We start from the raw sequence: 17,079 nt of genomic DNA, 5'->3' as shown, positions 1-17,079 counted from the left end.
AGGACATTTATTTTTCGCGTTTATCTACATGCAAACTACGATTATACTACTTTAATATATTGAGACCCTCTGTATTCTGTCTACTGTTTTCTTTGAAATGTTTACTATTTAAGGGTTATACCAGTTGCATATATATTAAAATAAGTAAAACATGTGGAAACAAGAATGTGTCCATAGTACGATGCCACATCGCCACTATATTTACTTATTTAAGTTTCGAGTTGATTGGAATTCAACTTCATCAAAAAGTACCTCGACCAAAAATTTAACCTGAAGCGGGACAGACGGACGGACGGACGAACGAACGAACGAACGCACGGATACACAGACTAGAAAACATAATGCCCATATAAATGATTCATTGTTGAAAGTTAAAGTAGTAATTGGCAAAACTGAAAGTAGGGTAGAGATAAAATGGAGGCAGGACCTTTTTCGGGACGTCGGGATCGAGTGTTATTAAGCTCGGGATTTGGGGATTGATCCTTACGGGATTCGGGAATATATTTTTCGATTTCGTGATTTCAGGATATGAATTCTTTAAATTCTTCATCTCGGGATTTCATGTTTTTAAGCTCGGGCTTTCGAAATCAGGGCCCCCTCCGACCACCCCTCAAATTAGCCTTAGTCGGACTAAGTCATTTATAAAAGATTCATATCCTACCATTGGCCTGTTAATAAGGCTCTCAAAAGAAAAAGCACTGATGAATTGTCTAAGAGGAATATTTTTTAGACTAATAATGGTCTAATAAATAAACAGTAAAATTTATTTCATGTTTGAAGCGGTGAAATTAAGCAAAGTAGAAGAATAATTGTGGTCCGAGGCCAGACACACGAAAATACTTGAATTTAACAGAAAGGAAACAATTATCGGACATAATACATAAAATATTTAACAAAAAATCATCCTACAATAGTTCACAAGCTGTATATGCCCGCGATTTCGCGGGTGTGTTCTAGTAGTTGTTAATTTCTGTGTCGTTTTGAGGTCTCTTGTGGAATTTTGTCTCATTGGCAATCATACCACATCTTCTTTTTTTTAATATATATATATAGTCGTTATATATGAAGCGGAGAGCTCTTTCCTGATTTTTTTTTAATTCATTTTTTATCATAAAAGTGTTTGTCGTAGGAGTTTTGTCTCATTGGCAATCATACCACATCTTCTTTTCTTATACATAGTCCTCATCATTTATGAAGCGAAGAGCTCTTTCCTGAATGTTTTCAATTTATTGTTTATTTTTATCACAAAAGTGTTTGTCGTAAACGACAAGTTATAATTTCTTGCTGGACGTCATTAAGCCAGAGAGGAACTGGATTCTTTCTACATAAAAAAGCATTTTTAAATCGTCTATTACCACAAAGAAGAAAAAATAAATTAAAAATACGCATTACCATTAGAGTCATTAAAATTATATGTTTTGAAAGATCCGTACAATTAAGCATAATTGCTAGTTGATAAACTGTGATTTCCAATGTTATGCACACTTTCGGAAATATGGTACTATTTGATCTAGCCAGCAATGTCCTCCAAAACTGTCTGTCTACGATGTGCTTATTGTCAAATCGCCTCCCCTGTTTTATTGAGTATTGTAGGATTTTAATGCTACTTCCTACATTTACAACAATGAGAAATAGCTGCAGTATGCCTAATATTGTATAATCCATTGCGGCAATGAAATCGTCAGTCAATATAATTCCGGGAGAAATAATCCGCACTTCCGGTCTAAACATCAGAATGTCTAATCGAGTAAGTACTACAACAAAACTGCCAATGAATAAATATACAAATGTCCTTTCAACAGAACAGAACACACGGTTGTGAAGATAAACGAAATTTATATAAAGTAGTTTTTCCACTGACAAAACAGTGAGGTAGAATAGGTTTACCCCAAAAAGGAAAGATGAAAGAAACAATTGCATGTACGCATAATTAGTCCTCATCATATTCTTATCTCCTGATAGTATAAAAGTTATAAACAAAGTCCGATTAAGTATAACAAAACCATCACTTATTACAAAAGCAGCAACTAAAATATTTCCTGGAATCTGCAAAGTTAGGCGCGTTTTCAAAACAAACACAAGTCTCCCTATAACAACAATAGAAATGAACAGTGGCACATAGCAGAACATAAGTTGCACAATCTTATACTCCATCTCCATGTTAGTAAGTGTATTTGGTAAAGATATCATTCCAGTTATTGTTTCACTTAGAATGTCTGTACTATTGTTAAAAGGAACCGTAGAATTTTCCGAATTCATATCCGATTCGGTAAATTTTCTGTAAAACGCCTTTGCACACCTTTTCAATCTACGTCATTTAGAAATCGTTTTTCAGATAAACGTCACCAATGTGTTGATCTCGCTGTAGTTTTTTGTTGTTGAAATTTTCTGGCTTTCTTCTTTATCACTTAATTCTTTATACATTTTCTTAGCTTAAATTCCATTAGGGTTTTTATTTCACTTAAATCATCACTTGAGTCCTACACTTATTTAAAAACAAAATGGCAATCAAATTGACGGTAGTGGTGTGTTGCTGTCCACTAATCATTTGTGACACATCATACCAAAAAAAGCTACAAATCCATAAGTATTACGTGTGAATTAATAACCATTTTACAGTTTTCCAAAAAAAATACATTGTACCATGTAGCAACTTGTATATTGTTTGTCTAAAAATCACTGTCGCTAATTAATAAGAGCAAAAGGGTCACTGTTGCTAATATGAGCCAACAGGTGAAGTCCTCTAATTACATTTATTTCTAATTAGATTTGCAAACAACATGGCAATTAATACCTGAAATTCGGTGACTACCGATGAAATGTAAAAGTCTAGTCTGTATATTGCACATAGTTAATTACATTTATTAAATATATTAATTTGACGATGTGTTCGACATGTGTTTCTTACAATTTGTAGTATACTGTAATATGTAAATATTATTGTGTTGGGGAAACGTGATTGCATTGTAAAATTATAGCTCCATTAGATTGAACCTGCAATTAGAATTACATCCCGTAGATACCCGTGTAAACTAATATATTCACATGGTTATTCAGACAAAAGCTCCGCCAGAAAAGAAAAAAACTAGTAAAATTATATTTTTTTAAAATTTATTTTTAAAGTGTGTTCTTAAACAACACAATCTCAAAGTAGGTAAGGCTTAAGTCCTCACATACATGTTTAATACGTGTTCATGCGTATTTCTCGTTTCTAGTTTTTATATAGATTTGACCGTTGGTTTCCCCGTTTGAATGGTTTCACGATAATCATATTTTGGGGCCCCTTATAGCTTGATGTTCGGTGTGAGCGGAGTAAGTTTCCGTAGTGCAGACGGAGAGGGAGTAAGTTTCCGTAGTGCAGAAGGAGATGGAGTAAGTTTCCTTAGTACGGACGGAGACGGAGTAAGCTTCCTCAGTACGGACGGATATTTAGTAAGTTTCCTTAGTGCAGACGGAGAGGGAGTAAGTTTCCTTAGAACAGACGAATATGGAGTAAGTTTCTGTGGTTTTCGTAGTACGGACAGAGAGGGAGTAAATATCCGTAGTACGGACGGAGAGGGAGTAAGTTTCCGTAGTGCAGACGGAGAGGGAGTAAGTTTCCTTAGTACGGACGGAGACGGAGTAAGTTTCATTAGTACGGACGGAGTCGGAGTAAGTGTCCTTAGTGCAGACGGAGATGGAGTAAGTTTCCGTAGTGCAGACGGCCGTAGAGGAGTAAATATCCTTAGAACATATGGAGAGGGAGTAGGTTTCCGTAATACGGACGGAGAGTGATTTAGTTTCCGTAGTGCAGACGGAGAGGGGGTAAGTTTCCGTAGTACAGACGGAGAGGGAGTAAGTTTCCGTAGTGCAGACGGAGAGGGAGTAAGTTTTCGTAGTGCAGAAGGAGAAGGGGTAACTTTCCTTAGTACGGACGGAGAGGGAGTAAGTTTCCGTAGTACAGACGGAGAGGGAGTAAGTGTCTGTAGTACGGACGCAGAGGGAGTAAGTTTCCGTAGTACAGACGGAGAGGGAGTACGTTTTCGTAGAACGGACGAAGAGGGAGTGGAGTAAGTTTCCTTGGTACGGACGGAGAGGGAGTAAGTTTACGTAGTACGGACAGAGAGGGAGTAAATATCGAAAACTTTCCCCTTTCTCCGTCTGCACTACGGAAACTTACTTCCTCTCCGTCTGCACTACGGAAACCTACTCCCTCTCCGTCCGTACTACGGAAACTTACTCCCTTTCCATATGTACTAAGGAAACTTACTCCATCTCCGTCTGCACTACGGAACCTTGCTCCCTCTCCGTCTGTACTACGAAAACCTACTCCCTCTCCGTCCGTACTACGGAAACTTACTCCCTTTCCATATGTACTAAGGAAACTTACTCCATCTCCGTCTGCACTACGGAACCTTGCTCCCTCTCCATCTGTACTACGGGAGCTTACTTTCTCTCCGTCCGTGCTACGGAAACTTATTTCCTCTGCGTCTGCATTAAGGAAACTTGCTCCCTCTCCGTCTGCACTAAGGAAACTTACAAACACTAACCACTATAAAAACTAATTCAGCATATGTTTTCCTTTATGTTCTTATAGCTCTTGGTTATATTCTTAGTAATATCCAGTATATTTGAGGATTAAAACAACAAAGCTATGTGAAAAAAAAAACGGATGTCAAACGTTACATTTTTGAACAACTGTTTTATTCTCTTATGTATAGTGATCCTATTTCTTATTCTCTGATCTTCCTGAAACTTGGCAGAAGCAACGAAGTATGTCAGTTCTTGGGAAAAATAAAGCCGTTATTTTGTCGAATTTCGTTTGACTCGGTGGCTGCATATTAAGCTGGAATAAGAAAAATGTCCAATGACGTTTTTCGTTGACTTAACGGCTGAAAGGTAGTTTTATAAATAGACATAGCTAAACATATCTAAAAAATTTGAGATAATTAGATCATCTATCGAAAGAACAAACATTTGCCTCGTTGTTCGAGAGTTAAAAAAATGTAGATTCTATAAAACCATCTCTACACAGTCGTTTTTCAAGCGGTAGCCATTTTGTCCAAGTTGATATTTCATTTGTCCTAGCAATTAATGCGTTTTTTTTACCAGATACTTTAATAAGTTATTTATAATTTACCAAAACAAAAGTAAGATACACGAAAAGAACATAAAGTCTAGATTCTTTTTTTTATTAACTGCATGTTTGGGTCTTACAGGAATAGAATGCTACGAAACATTACAAAACGGTAGCCATTTTGTCCAAACGTCGAAAAACGTCGAAAAATCCAAACAAACGCTACTTTTCGACGTTACATGTGCAAAATTTGTTCCATTGAATATTCCTGATACTTTAAACAAATCGCATGGTGAAATTAAAAAAAAAATGCTGGTTGTCGAATAAAAACCCACGGTGCATGTTGTGCATGAAACGGAAGTAACTGAAGACTTATCGGAAACATCGACAGCAACAGTTTCATTGAATTAATGCAACTCCTATTTTACGAACGATTTAGGAGAAGATTAGTACATTTCGAAAGCAAGCAAATTCAAACGACTGGGAAAATAATTTTCAAGATCGGGTTACTAGTATATTAATTTTATCTAATGGTTGTATTTTGACAAGTTATGTGTCAAGCAAATTTTTAATACAATTCAATTAAAATTAATCAAGGGTTAATATGTTTTTATTTACTTGCAGAGTGTCGGATATAATTGTGTTAGGGTTGAATCAAGATATGAAAAATTTACAATAACAGATGATATGCATCATGCAATTTTAGCAGCCTTCGATTAAAGTTTTGTTATAATTCATTTAATGAAAACCGTATACTTCTGCATGTCCCAATTTTCCTTCCTTCAAGTTCATTACTTTAGACTATATAACATTTTAAGTGAATTAAGGGTAAAAAAAATTTAATCGATTTTCACAACTTGAGGTAAATATATTTATGGTAAATAGACATCACAAAATTAATAAAGATATAGAATCAACCAACTACATACAAAAAAGCAAACGAAACTTGCAAATTGAATAAATGTACGTCAAAAGTTTCAGAAAACTCTCTTTGACGTCGTGGTGGTGTAACGTCGTGTTGTAGGAACATCGTGCGCAACGTTATCATGGTAAGTTTCCGTAGTACAGACGGAGAGGGAGTAAGTTTCCGTAGTGCAGACGGAGAGGGGGTAAGTTTTCGTAGTGCAGAAAGAGAGGGGGAAAGTTTTCGTAGTGCAGACGGAGAGAGAGTAAGTTTCCGTAGTGCAGACGGAGACGGGGTAAGTTTCCGTATTACAGACGGAGAGGGAATAAGTTTCTGTAGTGCAGACGGAGCGGGAGTAAGTTTCCTTAGAACAGACGGATATGGAGTAAGTTTCCGTAGTACGGACGGAGAGGGAGTAAGTTTCCGTAGTACGGACGAAGATTGAGTAAGTTTCCGTAGTGCGGACGAAGAGGGAATAAGTTTCCGTAATGCAGACGGAAAGGGAGTAAGTTTTCGTAGTACGGACGAAGAGGGAGTGGAGTAAGTTTCCTTAGTACGGACGGAGAGGGAGTAAGTTTCCGTAGTAGAAACAGAAAGGGAGTAAGCTTCCGTAGTGCGGACGGAGAGGGAGTAAGTTTTCTAAGTACGGACAGAGAGGGAGTAAGTTACCGTAGTGCAGACGGAGAGGGAGTAAGTTTCCTTAGTACGGACGGAGACGGAGTAAGTTTCTGTAGTAATGACGGAGAGGGAGTAAGTGTCCGTAGTGCAGACGGAGATGGAGTAAGTTTCCGTAGTGCAGACGGAGAGGGAGCAAGTTTCTGTAGTACTGACGGAGAGGGAGTAAGTTTCCGTAGTGCTGACGGAGAGGGAGTACGTTTTTGTAGTACTGACGGAGAGGGAGTAAGTGTCCGTAGTGCGGATGGAGAGGGAGCAATTTTCTGTAGTACCGACGGAGAGGTATAGATAATCTTTAGTTTAATTCAATTTTTAGGATTTCAAATATTAAAAGGGAGGACATTACGAGTTTACACAGAGTTTACCTTTCAATTAATTTGGTCTCGAGTTATTGTCGAAAATTTTGCAAAGGTTTGATTCTGGAGCGAATACAATAAAAAAGATACAAAATATACTAAAAGAATAATCAAACTCATAACTTAAAGTCGAAAAAGAACTGACAATGGCATAGCAAACATTAACACATGTATAAAAACATAAGACTGAAAGCTACACGAACCCCACCCAAAAATGTGGGTGACCCAGGTGCTTCGAAAAGGTAAACAGGTCCTGCTATTTTAAACATATTTATTTGTAGTGGATTTGGAAACAAGTTTTGCAACTTATATTAATCCTTTTCCACTTTGCGGGTGCGAGTGCTGCCTTGTAGCGGCATTAGCCTACTCTTTTTCGAAATCTACAAGGGTGTTGTTAACGTGCAAGAGATATGGCTCTCTCTTAGCACGGATCAGTCATTTAACGTCCCCTTCCGACGGACTATCATCGTTTCCTCAATACCATACTCGCGAATGGTGTCAAGGTAGAGCCAAAAATTGAGTTCCTGAAATTCTCATCCCGAACGGGAATCGAACTAGGAACTTTTGTGTTGCTGCTTTACTTAACATTTTGATTTTATGAATGATAATAAATGTGAAATCCCTTTTCCGACTTTGTGAGGTAAACAGAATATTAGAAAGTTGTGAAACGTCTCCGTAAATAGAGTGATAACCTATAGATAGTCGACCTTAAACAAAACGTGGTTCGGTGTCATTTACAAATCTCGAATAATGGTTCATGATAGATATACATTTAGTGGGGGAAGTATTTGACCCCGAAATTTGATAAAGATGCATTGATTTGGCGTAATCGTGTTTCTCCAATTGAGGCCTTTTTTTGTTTTTGTATTTTTGGGTCATACGATTTAATAAGTGTAATTGGTGAAGTTACAAAGTAAAAACAGATGAAATAAATAATAAAAAAAAATCCCGAAAGATTCAAAATGAAAAAAGTCAAATAGCCAATTCTTTGATCTGGTTGTTGGGTTGATGACACATTCCCCATTTCCATTCTAAGAAAAAAAACCGCTACAATCAGCTTTATATATATATATATATACAACTCGTCTAAACATCAACCCAACAATGTTAGATCTGTAAATTTGCTTTCGCAAATTTTTGGTTCTTCCCTCGCCGGGATTCGAACCCATGCTACTGTGATATCGTGACACCAAATCGCCTGCACTGCAGCCGTCCCGCTAGACCACACGACCACCTAGGCTCTACAAAAAATAGAGCTTTCGCTGGCCGTGTGTTACCTTTCCTCGTCAGTTTTAATCTAGCGGCGTACTACAGTACATGATATATAAAGATGTTATTGGTACAAATCAGCTAAATTATCTATAGTAAAGGATCCTACAAATTAATGTAACATACAGTCACAGAAAATAATTATATTCATAAGTACGTCTGAGTCAGTGACAACTCTACAACAGATGTATCCATTGGATCGCCATCAATGATGGTGATACATGGCTGTGTACATAATGTATATACAACTCGTCTAAACATCAACCCAACAATGTTAGATCTGTAAATTTGCTTTCGCAAATTTTTGGTATATATTTATATATATAAGAATAATGAAACTCGGTTTCTCTCATGGATAAATAGTTAATCTTAAAAAAAAATTAAGATAAAAGTACATTTATTGTGTTAAAATTCATTTCAAGATAATTGTAAGCTGTGTCTCGTTACATATTTTTTTTTTTTTTTTTTTTTTTTTACATAAATAAGGCCGTTTGTTTTCTCGTTTGAATTGTTTTACATTGTCTTATCGGGGCCCTTTAAAGCTGACTATGCGGTATGGGCTTTGCTCATTGTTGAAGGCCTAACGGTGACCTATAGTTGTTAATGTTTGTATCATTTTGGTCTTTTGTGGATAGTTGTCTCATTGGCAATCATACCACATCTTTTTTTTTATATCTTGTGTTCATTCTTTATTATTTTTTATATTTCAAAAGAGGGGCGAAAGTAACCAGAGGGACTGTTAAACCCACAGATTGAAAATAAACTGACAATGCCATGGTTAAAAAAGAAAGAGTCAAACAGACAAATAATAGTACACATGACATAACATAGAAAACTAAAGAATAAGCAACACGAACCCCAACAAAAAACTAGGGGTGATCTCAGGTTTCAGAAGGGGTAAGCAGATGTGGTACCGATCGTGTTGTTCGGTAAATAGTCTAATTTAGTAGGTCAAACTCGTGAAAAGGGAACGGGATTGTTGTTACGACATAAGGAACATATCCGATATACACTGTGAAACGGATATTCTATAACGGGCAAACAACTCGTGACGGCGTCCGTAAAATTGACGAAAAAACAATTGGAAAACAATATTTTTTAACATTTTAGTTAATTTTCTTTGCTTAATCCCTAGACTTATTATGTACCCACAGTCCTTGTATTGTGGATATAGTATAGGTGCACCACAACGACGACCTTTACAACTGTGATACCGAAAATAGGTTACAAACATGGAGATTGTCATGATTTTTTTTAAGACATGTCATGATTTAAAAAAAATAAAAGAAATAATTTAAGAGAAAATACTAAATTCTGAATTATAAAACAAAGCATTTTGATCCCCTTTTTAACCATTCTTACTCACAAAGACCAAGTTTTTATCTCAATACGTTGTTGTTTTTGGTGTATTTCAAGACATAACTACTCCTGTGCCGTACCTCACGTATCTTACATATATAAAACCGTCAGATCTGGATTTTCGTTATTCAATTTGAGAATCAGTAAAAATGAAGGTCGCAATTGTATTACTGTGCTTTGTCGGTAAGTAATGTCCTTCTCGTTTTTGTAATATACTTACTACTGTGGAGTCATTATTATTCGTTGGATACCAATTTTCGCGGATTTCGTGGGTATAATTGAACTACGAAATTAAACGTTCAACGAATGGCAAATTTTCTATAGGCATGCATGCAGACTTCGGCTAAACCACGAATATAAATCATCCACGAACATGCAAGTTTTGTATAATCCACGAAAATTGATAACCACGAAAATAAATGAATACTTACTGATACAAAATATAGCTGATATAGTTTGACTGTTGATATTTCATTACAGCGTCTGGCAAATTTTGGGAAAAACATCAGTTCGCTAATTTAAACATTGTAGCTGGAAATAAGACAGCAACCAATATTAGAGAATAGGAAGGCATTGTTTTATATCAAGAAATATGTACTTTTGAGCGTGATGTCAGATGCATGTTTTCATTGTTTTCTAAGGTCTAATATTTTTTTATTACTTTATGTTTGTTATCTATTTAACCGCAATTGTAGAGTTATGAGCTTTTTCAACATACGGACTATTCAACTTCCAAGCAAGGACCGAAGCTCATTAACTCGGCAATCCGGCAAACGCAGGACTTCGGGAATGTCCGGAGAGCCGACAACCTTGCTTCGGAAGTTGACGGACTATTATGGCGATGTTACCTAGATACGTATGACCTTGAATCATTACTTACGTTTCATGACCGACATTTTAATCGTGCCAAACTGATACGCATAATTTTTACTTATCTGCAATTGACCTTGTTTTACACTTAAATACAATTCCTATGTCAAGAATAAAATAAATAAATGAAATTCTATTTTAAATTTTTTCCATATTGCTTTATAAATGTTATACTTAATATGAATTCAAAGAATATTCATGAAAAAAATATTTAGTGGAAAAAAAAACCTAAATTTTTTATACAAGAGTGTAGGCGAAGTTTCTTTTATTATCGAAACAACAATTAAAAATAAGGCACTTTAAAAAAAACCTTATAACTGATACTATCCAATTTTCAACTGCATGTCTTTCATCAGTTGTGATTCATTCAGCATTTCTATTACGCTGCAACATTCGTCACAATTCGGCCGATTCCGTACCGGTAGAAGGAGTGTAACGGATTTACCCGAGGATTGCCGATTGCCGCTGCAATTATCTATAGATCTACATTAATGTTGTCGTAACGAGTCATATCTAAGATTTTTTTTAAAATATACATAAATGATAATATTACATGAATGTTTCACTAAAAAAACGCAATTTTGATTGGCTGCCATCAATCACGGAGTACCCCAATATCATATATTGTTTAAGAAATAATTGATGCAAGCTTTACTTTATTGAAGTTTGAAAATGGGTAGGCATTATATTCGTGATTATTTTTGCCAGAGCGATAGTGAGGGCTAAAATAACACGAATATAATGCCTACCGATGTTAAAACTACAATGAAGTATAGCTTGCATTAGTTATTTCGATTCTTAATAGGACAATTAAGGTAATTTCTATGTCCGATAAGTATAAGTGTAAAAGCGTTTGTGTAAGCTCTTCCATGAAGCTCCCTTTTTGTTTGCAAAGAAGCACACGGCTGGCACTATTCAGAGCGAGGAGAATGAACAGCCAGCATGAACAGTTGTCGTATCTAGGTCAAACAGGTCAATTTCGGAATGCAACACACAACAGTCATAATAAATGAGTTAGAAACATCATGTGCACTATCTAAGATCAAAGTTAAGGAAATATATTAAGTGCATGATAACTTGATAAAATTCATTATTCTGAAGAAGTCAATATACGCATGTGCAAACAAATTTTATTGGATTTAGAGAATGTGTTTGATCACAAAGCGAAAGAAGCACGTCATATTAGAATATAGGATTACACGCCTTTTTAAAGGAATTTATTTGTGTATAAACTCGACCAATTCACTCAAAAACAGTTGTGATTGTGAGTGACATGGTCCAGTTTATACACCAATAAATTCCTTTCAAATTATAACCCTTTAAAAATAGAGTTAAGGAATTCATTTTCCCACACTGGCAACCATCACACATAAATTGCATATTTGTGTCATTGAATTGGCCTGGCGCATGAATATATCTGTTGGTTTACGCAAACATGTGTACTCCATGAAATTTCTTATCTGATAATGCGAAGTGAAAATACATTCTGATAACGGCTAGCCGGATTGTGTAATAATCGCCGCCATCTTGTTTACATTGGTTCCGAAAAGAAATTTGGTCAACGTCGTCTATCGAAAAATAAACGTCAAGAACATCTACCGGAAGTCCTGTCAAATAATCATATCAACACATTACCTTATATATGCCAATTAATTTAAGAATTATTTCCGAGTATTAGATTACAGCAGCTATGTATGACTGCACGTCCAATTCGTGACAATGTTAAAATAATGCATTGAGTAACTAACAAAAAAATGATATAACTCTTAATTTCATGCATGGTTTCAACGTACAAATGTAATTAAAAAATTCCGCGTTACAAACAAAATGTGATTCGGTCGAAATTTATACAACCCGATAAAATTATAACAAGATGTATTCAAATCCTAATTACTTTTTTTCTTTTTCAGTGGCTGTTTATTCTGAAACATGCTTTAGAAGCTCAGACTGTAACGAAACAAAATGCACGGACACTACACACAAAGTTGTCTGCGCACTTGGACATTGCACATGCAGCGCAGGAACCACTGGACATAGTAAATATAAACAGCTAAGGGAGCAACCATTTAATATCAAAAGTGGGTGGGGGTTATGTCTTTTTAATCTGAGTCAGAAATTTTACGCACAACACACGAACATGGTTTTTAGTTTAAGAATTTGTTTTGTCATCATTCTGGTTGACCACAATATATATATAATTTTCTCTAATTCTATGGAAATTTATCCCTTTTCGAACCCATTGTATAAAAAAATTTAATCAATGTGTGGTTGCCGGTGATCTCAGAACATCATTGGATGATTTTAAGGGTCATGACCTTTTTGGCTGACTGGATGAACCAAAATATGATAACAGGTGTTAATGAAATTGACAACTTCGTGCAATGTGAAAGGCACTCGAAGGGGATTTTCGGTAAACAAAAAAAGAAAATGTCTTTTTAATCATTAGAGAAACATATTCTTACATAGTTACTCGTGGATTATCGGATTTATCCAATCTCGATAGTTAAATTATAAATTTTAAAGTACTCACCGAGGCGGCTCGAACTTTAAAATTGATAATTTAACTATCTCGATTGGATAAATCCGATAATCCACTGGTATCAATGTAAGAATCTATATTTATATATATTTTTTTATCAAATTGGGGATCAGAATATTTTTTCATAACCCCTAAAGTTAAATGGTCGTTCACTTTATATTCTTTATTAGTTCGATAATCTGAATTTTTTAAATGTCTGTTTGACACAGACCAAGTTAGGTATGGGGTGGGATATATTCGCTAGCCAAGGGCGACGATGCAGTCCCCTCGTAATCATTGGCTAGCGAAGGTGGGGTGGGCTGAAAGAGTTTATATACATCCTGTGATACTAAATTTCTTGGAATTCTTCAGAAGGGAAGTCTTAAATATATTAGGAACTCCCAATAAATCAATCAAGTTATAACATAACATAAAGATCAGTTTTTAACTGACGAATTAGGAAAACGAAAATATAATTCTGACAAAACTAGTATTTATTTCCGAAATTCCTTCTTTCTTCTGGTACCGTACTCAAGTTTTTTTTTTATTCCTGTCCATCACAAGTCACTTTGTTATATATATATATTTTTAATTATCTACTATTTTGCAATAAAAGGGACACTAGCTGTCAAATTCCTGGTTACTGATTTAATTCGTATTTTCATATTTGATTTATTACAATGTATAAAACATTTATTCAACGATAAAATGTCTAAAATAAACAATTTACAGGGCATGGACTCGATAGGGATAACTCAATACATATTTTTTTCTGTCTTTAGCTTGCTCAGCTGGTAGTGAATGCAGGGACGAACATTGCAGATTCGGCCAGAGATCTCACTGTGTTGACGGACATTGTCACTGCACACTCCAGGACCTGATCGGAGGAATTGGTCGTTGAGTTGGTGGGGACGGCTTTTATATTGTTTTGTTTTGTTATCAACATGAAAGTGTTAAAATCAAAATAAACATTGAAATTATAGCATTATATCAATAAAACGTCAGTCAACATTACAAGTATTTATATTTTTGACAGTAATGGACAAATAAAGTTTGAGGTATTTTGAGGTATTTTATTTTTAAAGTTACTAAAAAGTAAACCCTTCAATATAAAAATAAGGAGATGTGATATGATAGCCAATTAGACACCTATCTTTCTACGGTCAACGTATTTGACTGTCCCTTTGGTATCTTTCTCCTCTCTTTTACAACCCTACGAAATTACGAAAAGAAGCATTCAATATATATAATTACATATTTTAGCTACGATCATGAAAACACGATTTCTATCAAGTTTTTCTTTTATTTACCTGTGCACTTATTATCGAAGCTCGTGTCATCATGAATTTTACATGTCATTCATACCTGTCAACCTGTGATGATGAAAATGCAGGTCATTACCTGCATTGAAGAATCAAATCTCAGGTCATAACGCGTACGAACTTTTTCGAGCAGAATTTCAGTATTAATGGTACATTTTCTTATAATGTATATATCAAAAATACCAACAAAACAATGCATGTAATTGTTCACTTGGTTAAGTCATTTTGAATTCTTTGAATTATTATTTTATTGCACTATTACAGATTTTTATATTAATTTGAGTAACACAGTCTTATGTTGTTTGCATTTTGAGATTGTAACAACACTTCAATTTATCAGTCACATGTAATTTTAATAGGTTTGTCACTAAGGCTATGTAACTTTTAAATGTTCCATCCCTCAGTTTAGAAGGACATTAGATTATGATAAAATATAGTAATACAGTTAAAGGAAGTATAAATAAAAAATATAATTTTATAACTTTTTTTAAAAAATAGTATAAAGGTATAAAAATAATGATAAGTTATTTTTCAATATGTATTTGAATTTTATATTTTTATTATTAAATCTTTTTCACCCATAAAACGTAAATACAAGGAATAATTTTGAATGGTGACAAATAAGGGGAAGTAAATCTTGGTTGAAATATTTTTGTCAATTAGTGCAATTTATTTACTTCTAAAATAAAACTAATATGGAATGCTTATTAACATATTCTTCTTTTGGCGTAATAAATCACAAATACAATTCATACATTTGGTATATTGATTCAAATGTTACTAATGTGTTCATAGATCTGCAGATTAAAGTCTTCATTTCCGTTTCTTATTCTTTATTTCGGAGGCCATTTTTCTCTATAATTTCTTTTTGTATTAACTATTCTCTTTTTTTGTTCACCCCATTCAGAATAGTCTGGTAAAGACTGAAAGAGGGAAATTAGAATATGTATTTTTTTATTATTATTATTTTTTTTTAAATATTTGGAAACACAGAGAAAAACGCAATCTCGATGTAAAAAAACACAAAACCAAAACAACAACACAAAGTTGACAAAAGATTGTTCAATGACGTTTTGTCGCTCATGTTGTATTACTCTTCAAACGAATAAAAATTAGAGTACATCATTGACGCTGAGAATGGAGCTACGATGAAAAGCTAAATATGGTGATAATTATAATTAATATAAGGTTCTTTAAGGCATCAATCTCTAAGACGAGTATTATATACAAGACAAAAACTTAATTTTTAAAGATTAATATCCATTTCCGTAGAATTCTATTTGTGCAACACATCGGTGCTGAAAATTTTAATTAACACGAGGTTCTTCGAGGCACCAATCTTTAAGACGAGTATTATATACAAGACAAAAACTTGATTTTTAAAGATTAATATCCATTTCCGTAGAATTCTATTTGTGCAACACATCGGTGCTGAAAATTTTAATTAACATGAGGTTCTTCGAGGCACCAATCTTTAAGACGAGTATTATATACAAGACAAAAACTTGATTTTTAAAGATTAATATCCATTTCCGTAGAATTCTATTTGTGCAACACATCGGTGCTGAAAATTTTAATTAACATGAGGTTCTTCGAGGCACCAATCTTTAAGACGAGTATTATATACAAGACAAAAACTTGATTTAAAAGATTAATATTTATTTCCGTTGAAACGCTGTTTATGCTATTTTTCATTACTAAAACCATGAACAAATCTTTATCAAATCCTATAAATTCTGATTTTCACCTGTGAAAAGGAAAATTAAGAGATAGGGCTGCGCAAATATTTGGTGCATAAATGACATAAATGATTTGCTATCATCGCATACAAGAACATAACGTACTTGTATGACCAACAAAAAGAAATATAAAAGCAACAACAGGACGATTAAAAGAGACAAAAAACCTAAACAGCAAGCAACACATTTACTAGAATCTCTAGGCTTTGGAGGGGGTGGGGGAGGCGGGGGAGTTTTTGGTTGAGTTGTTACTACTTCAGGATGAACTTTCGGGTTGCATGTTAAGAATTGACCACATGTGCACTCGCAATTCTCCTGTTTTGATGAATCCAAAGTGCCCGGGAAGCATCGACATATGCAACACCCTAAGGACTTTTGACAAGCTAGGAATTTCTTGCACATACATGTACACACTTCATTGCTATCAAAATATGACGGAAAGCATCGTAGAATACAACATCCGCATGGTCGTTCACACTTCATGCAAGCACCACACGTACATTCCCACCAATCAGAAATTGGCGGGGTTTGATATTCCGGAAAGCATCGGAAAGTAAAACATTTACATGGCATCTTACACGACAAGCATTCCCGACATCGGCACGTCAAAACATCAGTCTTAGGGGATTTTAAATAAGTTGGGAAACATCTAAATGTACAACATTTACATGGCATTTCGCACGCGAGACAATCAAAACACCTACATGTCCAAACGTCAGATTTTGGCGGTTCAAGATGTGACGGAAAGCAGCGAAGTATACAACAACGACAATTTCCTTCACAACGCATACATTTACCACACAGGCATTCACATGCATCTTCTAATGGAGTTGGTAAATGTTTTGGAAAGCACCTTAAAACACAACATTTGCAGAACTGTTCACAAGACATGCATTTACGACACGTGCAATCACAAGCTTTGGTGTCTGGCTCTTCAAATCTGGAAGGAAAAAATCGCAACATGCAACATTTACACGACTGCATACATTTCCATTTCACTTTTTCGCCATT

General features: G+C 34.9%; 2 protein-coding genes across 2 annotated transcripts; one reads left to right on the top strand and one right to left on the bottom strand.

The window, feature by feature from the left end:
* Positions 1 to 3,284: 3,284 nt before the first annotated feature.
* Positions 3,285 to 7,260, bottom strand: LOC134690035 (serine/arginine repetitive matrix protein 1-like). Its single transcript, XM_063550005.1, has 5 exons — positions 7,195 to 7,260; positions 6,630 to 6,928; positions 6,024 to 6,324; positions 4,160 to 4,531; positions 3,285 to 3,962 (listed from the first exon to the last, which is right to left on the bottom strand). The coding sequence occupies exons 1-5, from the start codon at positions 7,258 to 7,260 to the stop codon at positions 3,285 to 3,287; spliced, it is 1,716 nt and encodes a 571-aa protein (XP_063406075.1).
* Positions 7,261 to 9,699: 2,439 nt separating this feature from the next.
* LOC134690353 (tenascin-like) lies at positions 9,700 to 14,027 on the top strand. The gene is made up of 3 exons (XM_063550317.1): positions 9,700 to 9,802; positions 12,400 to 12,525; positions 13,790 to 14,027. Exons 1-3 carry the CDS (start codon positions 9,769 to 9,771, stop codon positions 13,906 to 13,908), a joined length of 279 nt encoding a protein of 92 aa, XP_063406387.1. The 5' UTR covers positions 9,700 to 9,768; the 3' UTR covers positions 13,909 to 14,027.
* The last annotated feature ends 3,052 nt before the right edge of the window (positions 14,028 to 17,079 follow it).

The sequence above is a fragment of the Mytilus trossulus genome, chromosome 11, assembly GCF_036588685.1.
Source record: "Mytilus trossulus isolate FHL-02 chromosome 11, PNRI_Mtr1.1.1.hap1, whole genome shotgun sequence".
NCBI classification, from domain to species: Eukaryota; Metazoa; Mollusca; class Bivalvia; order Mytilida; family Mytilidae; genus Mytilus; species Mytilus trossulus.
Note: the sequence above shows the minus strand (reverse complement) of the source record. Positions and strands in the feature narration are given on the sequence as shown.

Excerpts from the sequence above, each read along its gene's own strand:
- LOC134690035 (XM_063550005.1), bottom strand. The coding sequence starts at position 7,260 with ATGTTTAAAATAGCAGGACCTGTTTACCTTTTCGAAGCACCTGGGTCA. Across the intron at positions 4,532-6,023 it reads AGTTTTCTGAAACTTTTGAC|TGGTTAGTGTTTGTAAGTTT; the intron begins GTACATTTATTC and ends TAGTTTTTATAG. Across the intron at positions 3,963-4,159 it reads GTAGTGCAGACGGAGAGGAA|ACACTTACTCCCTCTCCGTC; the intron begins GTAAGTTTCCGT and ends TCCGTACTACAG.
- LOC134690353 (XM_063550317.1), top strand. The coding sequence starts at position 9,769 with ATGAAGGTCGCAATTGTATTACTGTGCTTTGTCG. Across the intron at positions 9,803-12,399 it reads TGTATTACTGTGCTTTGTCG|TGGCTGTTTATTCTGAAACA; the intron begins GTAAGTAATGTC and ends TTTCTTTTTCAG. Across the intron at positions 12,526-13,789 it reads CGCAGGAACCACTGGACATA|CTTGCTCAGCTGGTAGTGAA; the intron begins GTAAATATAAAC and ends TTCTGTCTTTAG.